General features: G+C 56.7%; 1 protein-coding gene across 9 annotated transcripts in view; it reads right to left on the bottom strand.

Moving 5' to 3' along the window:
* CACNA1B (calcium voltage-gated channel subunit alpha1 B) overlaps positions 1–15891 on the bottom strand; it is a 212012-nt gene that overhangs the window by 113514 nt on the left and 82607 nt on the right. For all 9 annotated transcript variants that reach the window (XM_025262075.3, XM_025262077.3, XM_044926594.2 and 6 more), the window contains 4 exons: positions 13192–13304; positions 4577–4689; positions 2149–2280; positions 1897–1969 (listed from right to left, as the gene is read on the bottom strand). In XM_025262075.3, the coding sequence (XP_025117860.3) occupies positions 1897–1969; positions 2149–2280; positions 4577–4689; positions 13192–13304 (431 nt within the window). The remainder of the gene's footprint in view (positions 1–1896; positions 1970–2148; positions 2281–4576; positions 4690–13191; positions 13305–15891) is intronic.

The raw sequence follows: 15891 nt of genomic DNA, 5'->3' as shown, positions 1-15891 counted from the left end.
GTTATGACCAACCTAGATAGCATATTCAAAAGCAGAGACATTCCTTTGTCAACAAAGGTTCGTCTAGTCAAGGCTATGGTTTTTCCTGTGGTCATGTATGGATGTGAGAGTTGGACTGTGAAGAAGGCTGAGCACTGAAGAATTGATGCTTTTGAACTGTGGTGTTGGAGAAGACTCTTGAGAGTCCCTTGGACTGCAAGGAGATCCAACCAGTCCATTCTGAAGGAGATCGGTCCTGGGTGTTCTTTGGAAGGAATGATGCTGAAGCTGAAACTCCAGTACTTTGGCCACCTCATGCGAAGAGTTGACTCGTTGGAAAAGACTCTTATGCTAGGAGGGATTGGGGGCAGGAGGAGAAGGGGACGACAGAGGATGAGATGGCTGGATGGCATCACTGACTCGATGGATGTGAGTCTCAGTGAACTCCGGGAGTTGGTGATGGACAGGGAGGCCTGGCATGCTGCGATTCATGGGGTCGCAAAGAGTCGGACACGACTGAGCGACTGATCTCTGATCTGAACCCAATATTCTTGGTTCTGAGGTGCCTCTCTTCATTTAACCTTTAGCTATTTGAGGGTTGAAGGCGCCTGCATTCGCCTGCTGTTTCCGTGTCTTAGGAACAGATCCCCTCCACCTGTGGGCATGGTTGGCGCTCTTCCACGGGGTCAGCCTCACTGGGAGCAGAGTTCAAGCTGTCCTCCCACCCCACCCCACCCCTGTCACGTGCCTCCCTGTGCCCTCTCCAACGCCATTCAGAAGCAGGGGCTCCACCCTGGGCTCTCAGGCCATCGGCCCGGTGTCATCCTGAGAGTGTTATATGCCTGTCCCTGGCGATCTACTTGGCCTCCTCCAGCCTTAACTACTCTCTCAGCCGCCTTAAATGGCCAGACACTGCTCTGAGTCATCTGTGGACGACTTGACAAAGACAGTAAGAAGGGCAATGTGCTCACGGGCACCCCAACTCTTTGAGCTCAGAGGAGGAGAAGCCATAGGAGTTGAGGTGGGGTCAGATGCGAAGCGGGCGGTGGCAGTGCAGGGTCTGGAGTCCTGTCAGGCCGGGAGAGGACGACCCTCTGGAAGGAGAGGCTCTACCCACTGTCCCTGGGGGTGGAGGAGCTGCAGGGCTTCCCCATGTCGGGAGGGCTCAGGGCTCGGGGGGTGAAGTCACTCTGTCAGCAAGTGGTTCAAAGAGTCGGCTGGAAAGTCCCCTTCCTGTGAGAGGGGCCGCAAGGTCCTTGCTGCTCACACTCGTCGTGGCTCCAGCAGTGGCTGAGGGCGGGCAGGGCCCTGGCCAGACTGCCTGAGGTGTGGGGGCTTCTCTGAGCTCCATCACGGGCGCCCACCCCGCCCTGGTCCTGCTTGGTCTCAGACGTGGCCAAGGGCACTGTGTGGACAGAGACGTTTGCCTTATCACGTGGGGGAGGCCCGTCGTGGAGGCACAAGGGAGCCATAGCTCTGTGATGAGGAGAGCGCTCAACCAAGAGAGTTCTCAGGAGGGAACACAGATGCCACCGAGAATGGGGCCCCGACCTACATGCCCCCAGGGGCTTTGGGGAGTGTGTGTTCAGATACAAGCAGAGCCGAGGGGCTGCTGGGCCAAGCCCCTGGAGGGAGAAGCCTGGGGACAGCTTTCCGCCACGTTTGCAAAGGACAAAGACAACTGCCATCAGCTCCAGGTCTCCGGCAGAGAGTCAAGTGGCGACCGAAGCCAGGGCCTCCCGGGGCATCCACACGCCCCTGGTAGGCTCGTTCCCGAGCCGGGTCCCAACCAGGGCCTGACATCAGAGGCCCGCTCTGCCTGCGTCCTCGCGGGCACTGAGGGGCTGACGGCAGGCTGCCTCCCCCACGCTCACAAAGCCCCGTGGCCACGACTTAGTCCAGAGCCGGGAGCCTTACCTGGAAGACAGTGAGGATGGCGGCAGGGAAGGTGTCAAAGTTGGTTGTCGGAGTCTCATCCTGGAAGTTGAACCTGAGAAGAACAAGGGTCTTGGACAGGCAGAGGCAGGTCCACTGGGCCCAGGAGGGCTGGCACCTGGAGGCTGTGTCTGGGCCAGCAGCCCTTCTTGGGGCCTTTGTGGGGGAAGCAGAGTGGGAGCCCAGCAGCACTGTCCCCTGAGCACTGCCCCTAGGGGGCCCGGCCTCACTTACTGTCCCCCAAAGAGCTGCATGCCCAGCAGAGCGAAGACCACGATGAAGAGGAAGAGCAGGAAGAGCAGGCTGATGATGGACTTCATGGAGTTGAGCAGGGACACCACCAGGTTCCGCAGGGAGCTCCAGTACCTGTAGGGGAAGCCTGGTCTGAGTGCACCAGGACACCGGGACCCCGAGGGCCGCCTGCGGCTTCTGGCACCTCCTGCCCTGAGGGCTCCACACGCACTTTCTCCAGGGGCCCACACCCCACCTGCACTGCACCCCACCACCTGGCCCAGGGTGACAGCAGAGACTGCACGTTCAGAGCTGGGCTTACGGGCACCTCCCACGCCGGCTCTCTGGTATCCCTCCTCTGCAGCTACACCTGCCTGCATCCCTCAGCTCCCCTAGGCCAGCACGCAGGAAGTGAGGGCCACAGCTGTGCGTCCTAGCCGTGCAGGAGAAGGGGCCACACTGGAGCGTCCATCAGTACCACCACCCTCAGCGGGCAGGTTTGCACACAGAGTCTCAGCAAAGCAGGCTGGGCTTTGGTGCCCCCCAGGGCCCGAGCCACGTAGCACGGAGCAGCCCTCCAGGCTTGACACCCCTCCAGCCCACCCCTCAAATGCTCCTGGGGGCCAGAGACCATGGCCCTCTCATTCAGCTGAACCCCTGTGCCTCACAGGCCCCCTGCAGTCTGCGGATAAGTCTTGCCGCGGGCTTGCTAGGTAATGGGCCCCTCCAGCTGCAACCCCAGGAAAGCCCAAGCCCCAGGGAGACACGCCATGTGCCTCTCTGTGTTAGCACTTGCTGTCCTCCAACCTGGCCTGGGGAGAGGCCTGGGACATCCCTGAGCCCTCGTCCCCAGGGCTGTGTCACAGAGACCCACTACTCTCTTACTGGGTGCACGAGAGTTAATAAGAGATGGGCTAGAAGACTCCAGAAAGCCTTCTCCTGATGGGCAGGGTCTAGGTCAGGACAAGAGCCACCCACTTTCCAGGAGGAAATAGAGCTGCTAAGATGCCAGGCCCACAGCCAAGGTGCAGGCAGCACGGCACCACCTCCTGGAGCCCTGCTCCTGCGGAAGCAGCGGAGGACGCAGGGCAGGTGGTGGGAGCACCCAGAAGCATCTGTGGGCCAAGCCAGACAGGAGTCCTGTCCCAAACTCCTCCGCATTACCCCACCCTGACTTTGAACGGCCTCAGGTGTGGATTTAAAACAGACTAGAAAAGATCTAGTCCAGCCTCCCCAGGAGGCTGAGGAAGTCACTGAAGGTGCTTGGAAGCGGGCCACCTGCATAGGCTCAGTCTGGACCATCCCACAGCCGTCATGAGCTGGGCATGTGTGGCCTCATGCCGCAGGTGCCCTGGACTGGGAGCCTCAGAGCCTCGGGGTGGCTTGGGACCCACGGTGGGGCCACGATGCCCGTGGCCAGCAGGGCGAGGGCAGCTCTGCCGCCGTGACAGCCATGGACGGGGCAGCCCCTCCCACCGCCGTGCCGGCAGAGGGGCAGCTTCAGCCCCCTCATGCGCAGACGGGAGCAACCTTCCTCCAGGGCTGTGGAGCCAAGTGGGATGAACCTGAACACACGGTCAGGCCCGCGTCCTATCACTGAGGATGGCCAGCAGGGTCAGCCCTGAGTGGAAAAGGCAGACCTGGGAGTTCAGGTCAGAAAGTCCGAGTCCCGCTGGGGCCAGGACAGCGGCTGCAAGGCAGGTAAGCACACTTGGGGGCAGCAAGATAGGAAACCTCTATCTGATAACCTCTGTTTTCTCCATTAACTAGGGAATAGTCACCCTTTGAGGTTGAAAGATGGGCTCATGGGTTTCAAGACAGGAGCCAGTGTGAAACTGTGGGGAACAAGCTGAGAAAACCAGAAATGCTGGGGCAGTGCTGCGCCTGAAAACAGCCCCGCGGATAGACGGGCCACGGGGGCCCAGACGAAATCACGCTGGGCTGCCAGCCTCGCGCTCGCTGCTCTGTGGCTGTTGTCTCTTTACCCAGTGAAAAGCCACAGGAAGAGATTCCGGACGGCTGCGCGCAAGGCCCCTGCCGCACATCCGTGCGCCCCGGGAGTGGGGTGGGAGTGCCTCGTCCCTGTGCTCCGGGGGCAGCGGGGAGGTCCTGTCTGTGTGCAGGATGTTGGGGAGTCCCTGTCCGCGTGCTCCAGGGCTGGGGGCACAGGCAGCATGGGAGCCGGGCCAACACAGGTGCTGCTCCTGGGGACGTGCTCTACCACGCCCAGGAGCTAAGGAGGAGGAACTCCCCTCACGGACCCCTCCCCAGGAACTCCCCCTCCAGCCCTGGAGGAACTCCTCCCCACCCCCGGAGCACAGGGAATCCCCACCCCCCACACCCCCAGAGCACATGGACGACAGGAATCCGTCCCCCAACTCCGGAGCACACGGCAGGAACCACCGCCCCCGCCAGCACATGGACGACATACTTGGTGACTTTGAAGATCCTCAGCAGCCGCAGCGCCCGCAGCACACTGATGCCGAAGGAGGTTCCTGGCTTGATGGCCGCCCAGACCACTTCGAAAATGCTCCCCACAATGACCTGCAACAGAGACAGGATCGGCCCAGGGCAGGGCTGTGGCCATGTCTCTCCGGAAGCGTCGGCCCTGGCTCCCCTGTCCGAAGCTCAAGCCAGATAAGTCAACATGAGGCAGGGGCCTCACACGGAGCTCCTGCAGCCTCTGGGAGCCACAGACGGTGCCTGTCCTTCCCCAGACACACCAGGAAGACACAGGACACAGAGCGGGTCTGGCCTGCAGGTTTCTTGGCAAACCTTAAAGACTCCTTGTGCGTGCCCCCACTGTGGTTTATCACAGCCAGGTGACCCCTCTGGGCCAGCAAACTGCCTCAGACAGCCTGGACTGTTAGGCTGTGTCCACACAGACCAGCAGACTCAGCTTCCTTGTAACATCCCCTGTTTGGTCTTGTCCCCTCTGAGACGTTCCAATTCATAACTGTATATTGTCTTCTCCCAAATATTAGGAGCCAGCAAGTGCCACCAAGGACAGACAGGGACTAGCTTGCCCTCTTGTTTCACCAAGGGTCATCCCGATCACTGACCACACTGGTGGACTGGGACTTGTGGGCAAGAGGCCTGTCCCCGCTTCCAGTCACTCCCAGCATCAGTGTGTCTGGTGCAAGGGACTCAGAAAGGACAGAGCAGTGGGGCTGGAGCACAGCGATCCCTTGCCAACAGTGCCCAGATGGAGTTCCCTCCCTGCCACTGTGCCTTGCTGGGCACACCACAGTCAGCGTGAGTGCTGCGTGCTCCTCACGCGTGTGGTTAATCCTTACTCCTGCTAACCCGGCTTCTGCAGCTGGGGTGGAGAACTCCCCTGTGAACATCAGTCTCCTAAATTCCACTTTGCTGTGTGGCTCACTCACCACCTAAGTTTGAGTCACTTCCACCCACTTCATACCAACTAAAAACACCATCGGCTTGGCATCAACATCCTCACCAAGCCTGACAAACGGTGACTGATCGGGGGCAGTGGCCTCTGCGGGCGAACACTGGTCCACGGCCTGCGTCCTGCTGTGCTGCTGCGCAGCCTTCCGCTGCCTGCCTCCCCAGCCGGGACGCAGCACATGGCTCAGAGGACTGCAGACCTGCCCGCAGCTGCCGCGCCCACTTTGACCCTACAGAGCAGCAAACGGGATAAGCTTGTCATGTCTGCCCTTGGCACTCCAACCAACACCACCAATCTTTCTCGGCGTCACACGTCCCCAGGGCTGAATGCTGTCATTTTCTAAATCTACTTGCTTCCCATTGTCAGTCTCCCAGTATATGTCCTATTTTACATTAATCCTCAAAATTTGCTCACATTGGTTTATAATGTAGGTGGCCTTTCAGATAGTCCCCAACGATCCCACTGCCTGGGGTTTACCCCCTTGTCCACCCCTGTCCCCTGGAAGGTAGGTTGGACCTAGTGAGCCACCCTTAGCAAACAGAACCCAACAAACATGATGGGATGGCACCTCCGAGAGGAGTTACAGGAAGACTGGGGCATTGCCTTGGTGCCCTCAGCCCTCTGAGGACAGGGAGGCAGCCTGAGCAGAGGCCCACATGACCAACAGCCACCAGAGTGGGCCTGGAGAATGTCTTCCTGAGGTCTGTCAGCAGCCACGAGCACAAGCTTGGAAGGGGCTCTCATTGAACCTCATGAGGGACCCAGTGAGCCAAAGCCCAACTGCCAACTGCCAGAATGAGAGGACAGACGCTGGCTGCTTTAAGGCACCAAACCCTGGGGTGAACTGACACCCAAAAAGGGAAGTCAACATCAGCTCTGGAAGCAGGCGCACAGTGCTGCTAAACTAGAAACCCCACGGCAGGAGTGGCTCTGGAGTCGGGGAGCAGCACATGAGTGAATGCCTGACCCACCCTTCCTTCAAGGATTCCGGACTCTGAAGACTCCGCAGGCAAGGTCTGCAGCAGGGTGAAGGGAGTCATGGGAGACTACAGAGGGGAGCAGGCAGAGAGCCCCATGGGGCCCACGGCCACACGGACAGCAGGAGACGTGCCTCCCGTGCTGGAGCTTGGCTGGGATACATCCACGCAGCGCAATGCTGCTCCTGGTCCACCCAGCCAAGAGGAGGGGCACTGAGGGAAGCTCTGTTAAGTAAAGAGAGGCCACAAGTGGCTGGCTGGGAAACTGCTCAGCCTCTCCAGAACAAATGAGGCCATGTTTAGAGATGGCATGCCATTTGAGTCAGTGCTAATGAGGTGGATGAATCAAGAGCCCATTATACGGAATGAAGTAAGTCAGAAAGAGAGAGGAAAATATCCTATATTAATACAAGCGTAAGTAGAGTCTAGAGAGCTGGCGCTGATGAGCCTCCGCCAGGGAGCAGCGGCTGCAGACAGAGAGCAGACCGAAGGGAGCTGTGCCATCCGCATGCCTGAGGCTGCTGGTTTCCCCCGGTAAGCTTCATTCCAGCTTGTGATTCATCCAACCCAGCATTTTGCACGATGTACTCTACATATATGGAGAAGGAAATGGCAATGCACTCCAGCATTCTTGCCTGGGAAATCCCACAGACAGAGGAGCCTGGTGGGCTACAGTCCCACCCAATGGGATTGCAAGAGTCGGACAAGACTTGGTGACTAAACCACCACCCCTCTGCATATACGTTAAATAAGCAGAGTAACAATATACAGCCTTGATGTATTCCTTTCCCAATTTTGAAACAATCTATTTTTCCATGTCTGATTCTAACTGTTGCTTATTGATCTGCATACAGATTTCTCAGGAGGTAGGTAAAGTGGTCTGATATTCCCATCTCTTTAAGAATTTTCCACAGTTTGTTGTGATCCACATAGTCAAAGGCTTTACCATAGTCAATGACCAAGCTAGACAGCATATTATAAAGCAGGACCATTACTTTGCCAACAAAGGTCTGTCTAGTCAAAGCTATGATTTTTCCAGTAGTCATATATGGATGTGAGAGTTGGACCATAAGGAAAGCTCAGAGCCAAAGAATTGATGCTTTTGAACTGTGGTGTTGGAGAAGACTCTTGAGAGTCCCTTGGACAGCAAGGAGATCCAACCAGTCCATCCTAAAGGAGACCAGTCCTGGGTGTTCATTGGAAGGACTGATGCTGAAGCTGAAACTCCAATGCTTTGGTCACCTGATGTGAAGAACTGACTCATTGGAAAAGACCCTGATGCTGGGAAAGATTGAAGGCAGGAGGAGAAGGGGATGACAGAGGATGAGATGGTTGGATATCATCACCGACTCTACTGACATGAGTTTGAGTAAAGTCCAGGAATTGGTGAAGGGCAGGGGAGCCTGGGGTGCTACAGTCCATGGGTTGCAAAGAGCTGGACACGACTGAGCAACTAAACTGAACTGAACTGATAGTCGATGAAGCAGATATTTTTCTGATCCAGTGGATGTTGCCAATTTGATCTCTGGTTCCTCTGCCTGTTCTAAATTCAGCTTGTACATTTAGAAGTTCTTGGTTCACATACTGTTGAAGCCTAGCTTGAGCATTATCTTGCCAGCATGTGAAATGAGCACAAATGACAGAAACTGCAGAGGAACTGAAGAGCCTCTTGATGAAAGTGAAAGAGGGGAGTGAAAAGCTGGCTTAAAACTCAACATTCAAAAAGCAAAGATCATGGCATCCAGTCCCATCACTTCATGGCAAATAGATGGGGGAAAAAACGCAAACAGTGACAGACTTTTTTTCTTGGGCTCCAAAATCACTGCAGATGGTGCAAGCCAAAGCCGCTCAGTCATGCTCAGTCATGCTCAACTCTTTGCAACCCCATGGACTGTATAGCCCAGGCCAGAATTCTCCAGGCCAGCATATGGAGTGGGCAACCTTTCCCTTATTCAGGGGATCTTCCAAACTCAGGGCTCAAACCAGGTTTCCCACATTGCAGGAAGATTCTTTACCAGCTGAGTCACAAGGGAAGCCCAAGAAAGCTGGCATGAGTAGCCTATCCCTTCTCCAGCAGATCTTCCTAACCCAGGAATCGAACCAGGGTCTCCTGCATTGCAGATGGATTCTTTACTAACTGAGCTATCAGGGAAGTCTGCAGATGGTGACTGCAGCCATTAAATTAAAAGACGCTTGCTCCCTGGAAGAAAAGCTATGACAAACCTAGACAGTATATTAAAAAGCAGAGGCATCACTTGCCAACAAACCCAAAGCTATGGTTTTTCCAGTAGTCATGTATGGATGTGAGAGTTGAACCATAAAGAAGGCTGAGCTTTGAATAATTGATGCTTTTCAACTGTGGTGCTGGAGAATACTCTTGAGAGCCCCTTGGGCAGCAAGGACATCAAACCAGTCAATCCTAAAGGAAATCAACTCTGAATATTCATTGGAAGGACTGATGCTGAAGCTGAAGCTTCAATACTTTGGCCACCTGATGTGAAGAGCTTAATCGTTGGAAAAGATCCTGATTCTGGGAAAGATCAAGGGCAGAAGCGGGAAACAGAGGATGAGATGGTTGGATGGTATCATCAACTCAACGGACTGAGTTTGAGAAAAGTCTGGGAGATAGTGAAGAACAGAGAAGCCTGGTGTGCTGTGGTCCATGGGGTCACAAAGAGCCGGACATGACTGAGTGACTGAACAACAGCATGGACGTGGGGCAGGGTGGCAGGAAGGAGAGGATGCCACGCACAGAGACAGAACCACGGAAACGTATACATCACGATGTGTAAAACAGACAGCCAGTGGGAATCTGCCATGTGACTCAGGGAACTCAAGCTGGGGCTCTGTGACAACCAGAGGGGCGGGACAGGGTGGGAGGTGGGAGGGAGGTGCAAGAGGAAGGGGACACATGTATACTTACGGCTGATTCGTGTTGATGTGTGGAAGAAACAAACACAATATTGTAAAACAATTATCCTTCAATTAAAAATAAATAAACTTTTTAAAAAGAGAGAGATGACATGGTCTAAAAATGAAGCCAAGGGCACAATAGTGTCAGGTATGCAAGATCCCAAAAGATGAAAGATGGGTCTCAGAGCACATTCCGCAACTTTCTAGCCTTTCAAAGAGATGTAAGGTGAGACTCCAAATGGGCCCACAAGTCCTTTCCTCTCCAGGACGTGGAAGGGTGTTGACCTTGGCCATCTCAGCAGCAGCTCAGGCCAAGGAGGCTGATCTCTAAGAGCGCTGTAGGCACGGCTTCCGTCCAACAGAGGGAAACACAGGAAGACACACCACACTACGCTCTAAAGGATTGTATGTGCAAAAGCATCACCAGCTCGGGTCAAAGTGCAGAAAACAGAATGAGGCTTTTGGATTCCCCAAACTCCACTAAATATGAAGCAGGTCAAGGAAACCTCAGCTAGAATGCTTACCACTTTTAAGGAAAGAAGACCAGAGGCTCCCACACCTAGAACTAGGAAAGGGGACCAGGGGGCTCCCAGGCCTAGAACTAGGAAAGGGGACCAGGGGGCTCCCAGACCTAGAACTAGGAAAGAGGACCAGGGGGCTCCCAGACCTAGAACTAGGAAAGGGAACCAGGGGGAGCCCAGTTACTGGGGATCCCAGTAACAGGAGGGAAAGGGGCAGGACAGAACTTTTGAAAGAATGGCATAGCTCATGGATACAACATAAACCAGTTAGAATCAAATGGGACCAAGAAGGCAGACAAGACTAAGCCTTGAGCTTCAATCAGCAAGTGAAATGACACACCCAGAGGCACCACGACAGTTCCAAAGCGCTGTCAAAAGACCAAGGAGTGGGCGGTGGCCCAAACCCTGGAAATCTCCACTCCTTCCCAAAAATAGCTGGAATAATTCTCCCACCCATTAGCATACAAAATTATTCAGCCTATAAAAACTAACCACACCACATTCCGTGGGCACACTCACCCTCTGCAATGGCCCACACTGTAGAGTGTGCTTCTCTCTGAATCTGAACAAATCCACTTCTTACCTATCACTTTGTCTCTCACTGAATTCTTTCTGTGATGATACATCAAGAACCTGAGCTTCATTAGGTCCTGAAACCAGGTACCATGGGTTTTGGTTGGGTTTGAGTCCAGCACTTGGGTTCAAGTCCCAATCTGAGGTAAATGGTTTCAATCCCAGACCTAGAACTCAGAAAGGAGAGCAAGGGGATTTCAGACCTAGAACTAGGAAAGCGGACCAGGGGATCCCAGACCTAGAACTCGAAAAATGGACTGGAGGATCCCAGACCAAGAACTAGGAAAGGGGACTCAGCGGGCACCCAGATCTAGAACTAAGAAAGAAGACTCAGAGGGCTCCCAGACCAGGAAGCAGGAAAGGGGCCCCAGAGGGCACCTGGGCCTAGAACTAGCAAAGGGGACCAGGGGGTTCCTAGACCTGAGAACTAATCAGGGATTCTCCCAATATTTGCTGGACTCCAACCAGCCCTTCCGTATGTCCAGGGTCCCCATTTTGAACAGGAAGCTGTAGAACAGCTGCCCCTGCCCAGCCTCCACTGTATGCAGGGCGTGGGTTTGAGTACCTTGTTCTCTCATGTTTCATGGCTCTAAGATCTAGAGAAACTGTGGAGCCTCAACCAGACCTGGGTCCAATTTGGATGATGAGATTCTGCCTTTGAGCTGATGCTGCAGTAGGGTGAGGCGGGGAGTGGGGAGCGCGGCTGAGTGTATCTTACACGGGAAGAAGCTGGATCAGCAGACCGTGGCAGGCAGCCCCAAGGACGACCCGCACAGAACCCTGGATCCGGGTAACAGTCTTCCCCATGAAAGGTGGGCTGGCCTATCGACTCCTCCTGACAGATACAATAGCAGAACTGGCAGCTCGTTCCCCTGCAACTGCTTCCTGCAGCCTCTCTCTGGTGCTCACGTCCTGAGCATGGCATGGGGAGGACACTCGAGCAGCCCACGGAGAGGCCGCGGCTGTGGAGGGCACGGCCAGTCACCCATCACAAGCCAGTCTTTTCAACAGTCTCTAGTGGGCCTGAACGTAACCCTCCAGTCCTAATCAAGCCTCAGGCTGGCGCACCCCTGGCTTCAGCTGGACTGTGACCTCATGAGGGACCCCAGGCCACAGGTACCCTGTCAAGCCACACCTGGACACCTGACCCTTAGGAACTGTGAGATAATAGATACTTGTTTTAAGCTGATAACCAGGACTTCCCTGGTGGCTCAGATGGTAAAGCGCCTGCCTACAATGCGGGAGACCTGGGTTCGATCCCTGGGTCGGGAAGATCCCCTAGAGAAGGAAATGGCAACCCACTCCAGTACTCTTGCCTGGAGAATCCCATGGATGGAGGAGCCTGGTGGGCTATAGTCCATGGGGTCGCAAAGAGTCGGACACGACTGAGCGACTTCAGTTTCACTTCCACTTCACTTACACTTTAAGCTGATAAGTTCTAGAGTAATTGTTAGCTTATATGAAAATTATTCCCTGTCCTGGGACCTACCCAGTTCCCAGATGACCATCACTCTGAAGGCTCCTCCCCGACTGGGTCCCCTCTGCCTACATACACCAAGCTTTCTCTTTTCCTTTGTAACCAAGAAGGCAAAGGAGCAGAAGTGTTGGCTGCTCCCAACCATCCACCAAAGTCACAGGTGCCCACGTGCCCGAGCGCGCTGAGGCAGTCGCTGCCTTCCCCACGCAAGCGCAGGCAGTGCGGCAGGTGTGAGACCACCGCAGTGGGCTCCAGTGCGGACCATCCTGCATACGAGCTGGGCAGCCCTGTGCCCATCAAAGAGTGTCCCCTGAGACTCATGCGTGAAGTGAGTCGTGAGGGCCCGACACACGCACGGACCACACCTGTCGGCTGCTCCGCATCACGGAGAGGAAAAGGCAAACTCCACCTCAGGCCGAAGCTTCCCTTTGCCCAAGGCCCAGCCTCCCTGCCTGGCTACTGAGAAGGCTGCAGAAGGGCAAGGCCTCCCTGGGCTGAGGCATGGCCGCTTCTCACTCAGGCCCTCCACAGGTCAGAACTCCGCCGTGCGCAGGTGTCAACAGTGCCCATCCTCGGGCTCTGGGCCAGCACAGGGCAGCACCCTGCACAACTGCAGGGCCCAGGGAAGGGGCTTCCTCGCCGCCCAGGGCCTGCGCTCATCCACGGTGAGCCTCAGAAGCACCTGCCTTCCAGGCCTCCTGCACTGCAGAGGCTGCTGAAGGGACCTGGGCCCACTGCTCCCCTCCAGCCTCCCAGGAAAATCTGGTACATGTGTCAGGCCTGCCCAGGCCAGACTTGCAGGATGGGGTCAGGACCACAGCCTCCTTCAGCCTCCACGGGATAGCAGCAACACATTTAAAAGATCATCTACCAAGCACGGAGGAAGCCACAGAGGCTTGAGCTGATCTTGGGACTACAGACAGGTCAGGAAGGGAATGAGGCTGCCCCGTGGCCGATACCCGCACCGGTAAGGACCAGACCAGGAGGGGCCTCCCCTGTCGGCAGGCTGCCTTTCCGACCTGGGGGCATCAGTCCCCCAACCCAGGGACTCTGTTCCAGACCCCAGCTCACACTGGGTTTGGCATCGTGGGGGCAGGCTGCGCGTGCTCTCAGGCCAGGACACGGTGGGCCCACCTGGACCCACCGCAGGCATCCCTGATGAGGCGGCTTACTCACCCCAAAATCAAAGCAGTTGAAGGAGGACCGGAAGTAGCTCCTGGGCCCCAGGCCATACATCTTCAGGGACATCTCTGTGAGGAAGAGACCCAGGAAAACAAACTCTGCAAAGTCTAGGAGAAGCCGGAGAAGAGGGGGATTAGCTCGCGGCCTCCTCCCGCCTGGCTCAGTCCAGACCGGAGGACACCAGACCTCTGGGCCGATCCAGGGGGCAGCTTCCAGGCCTGGTCTGCGGCTCTGAGCTCCAGCCTCAGCCCAGGACAAAGCAGCGAGCAGAAGACGTGACGCAGAGAGGTGCTCCTTCCAGCTTGCGAGGCGAGTGCCCAGGCTCCCAGGACCAGGTTCGGGAGTGAGTCTGGGTCAAGGGCCCAAGTCTCCCAGAGGACTTAGGTGGTCAGGCAGGAGGCGCCCAACCCCCCAGAGATGCTAGATGGCCTTGAACCCTTCCTTCTCCCTTCAGTCTCATTCCCTGATCCACACACCAACTGCAACTGGAGTCCCTCTGCGAGGACCCTGGGCCAGAACGCGTTTCTCTGCAGGGACCGCCCTGACCCTCCTGGACTCACAGCACCATGTCTGGTTTTAACTCTGTCCACAGGCTCACCCCACTAAAGGTGAGCATCCTGACCACCCAACACCCGCAGACCCCCACAGTACGAGTCTCCCAGGACGCACCCACACTTGCTCGGGGCCCTGGGGAGTCACATAGGACCCCTGAGGGTGTGGTGCCTTCAGCTTCCTGCAGGCTGGGCCCGGCAGGTGGCAGTGGAGAGCAGGGCCTGTGTCAGCCCAGGGATCCTGCCGCTGGCCGTGCTGACCCTGCTGCAGGACTGAAGGGAGGCCATGCTGGACCTGAGGGTCATCCTGGGAATTCAAGGCACAGAGACACTACTCCAACCCAGCCTGAGCAGAGGGCAGGGTCAGAACAAGAAGAACCGTCCAGAAGCTGTACGAGACCACAGACTGCAGGAGACACAGCCGAGTTTAGCCCCTGACAGGCTGGCCAAACGAGGAATTCCAGGGATCAGAACAAGGTCGCTGTTTTTGATCCTCCGCCCAAAGCTGGAATCCATGCATCATTTCAGAGAGTGAGCTAAAGGCACTGTGGCCTCTGACCCCAGAGCATGGGGCCAGGGAAGCAGTGGAGCATGAAGGGCAGAGCCCCCACAGAAGGCCAGGGACACAGGGGTCCAGTCACCAGGCAGTCACCCGCCTGGTGGCCCCAGGGCCTCTGGCATCCAGACTGGTTGGGAGACTGGCCCTCAAGCAGCTTCTGCTCAAACAGAAGGTGGAAGAGAGGGTCACACACGTCCTGCCCTCCATGTGCACCCTGAAACTGTTCTCCCCCATGTGCTGCACAGACACACAGGCCTCCCCAGGCAGCTCTGCAGCAGCTGAGACCCCAGATAAGCAAAGACACCAGTTCCACTGCCCACTGGGCAGCGTGCCTCACAGACGTGTGATGGTTCGTACGGCCCAAGAAGGTCTCGGGTAGGCGACCCAGGTATGTGGACAATCACCACCTGCCTGGCCTCTGAAGCCAGTCCAAACGCCAGCAGGGTACCCAAGCCATGCCCGGGATGAGAAAGGCGATGGCACAGCAGCCCTCCTGGAGAAGCCATGCAAAGGCTGTGCCCTGAATCCAGCTTGGAACATGAGCCCCTCGGCCCCTGCACTCCAGGTCCCCATGAGGGGAGCTCAGGTCTTGGAAGGAGAGACCGCAGAGACAGGGCTCCTAGCTGCCCCACCCAGACCTTGGAGCTGAAGCTATCCAGGAGATCAAAGTGGGAGCCCTTTATTGGAACCAGCCCAGGAAGTGCTGAAAGGGAAGCTTTCCAAGAAAGGGGGCACCTGGAACACAGCCTCCACAACATGCCCACTCCTTTCCTCTCCCAAGGAAGAGACCCTCAACTTCATATGCTCAGCCTCCCCTCAGAGGCCAAGAAGGGGCATCCACATGTTCCTTCCTAAAGTATTCATTCAGCTTGCAGGCCCTTGCGCTGCCCTGAGCTGACCCCAGAGACAGCTGACCCTCCCTCCAGGAGATCATGGGCTAGGGGAGCAGAGCAGCTACATCACACAACGTCTGCGTTATAACAGGAAGACAGCAACTGTGGGGACACAGGGGAGAGGAGAGGGGCCAGTGGGGACACAGGGGAGAGGGGCCAGGTCCATCCTGCCAGGCCCAGGCACTCGCGGCATGACAGCATCCACTCCCAGGCCCCCCTCACCATCTGAGCATCAGTCTCGGGGTCCTTAGTGCCTCGGGGGTGGTGCATTTGACAGGCGGACAGCGAGGGGCATGGCCAGCCTCAGGCCAGGGCCCCGTGGTGAGCTCTGATGGAGCTAGTCCTGACGGGAGCCCCAACTTCTGCCTCTGCCTCCTGTAGGCCTGCCCTCCCGGGCTGGGTCAGCCCGCCTCAGCTTCAGCCCAGCACTGAGCAGATGCCTCCAGACCCAGCAGAGGCCACCCCTCCCTCCAGCCATTTTCCCTGGGGGATGCTGATGAACGCAGGCGTTTCCAGGAAACCACAGAGAAGAGGAGGCAGTGAGGGGGCAGATTTGCAGCCAGGGACGCCTGTGGCCCGGTCAGCACCTAGGCACTTCCAGCCTCATGCTCCTGACATCAGACACGCAACCAGGACGTGCAGGCCCCCTCCAACTCCAGCCCACTCACTGGGCAAATCTCCAGGAAACAGG

This window comes from Bubalus bubalis, chromosome 12 (assembly GCF_019923935.1).
Source record: "Bubalus bubalis isolate 160015118507 breed Murrah chromosome 12, NDDB_SH_1, whole genome shotgun sequence".
NCBI classification, from domain to species: Eukaryota; Metazoa; Chordata; class Mammalia; order Artiodactyla; family Bovidae; genus Bubalus; species Bubalus bubalis.
This window is presented reverse-complemented; position numbering and strand designations above follow the sequence as displayed.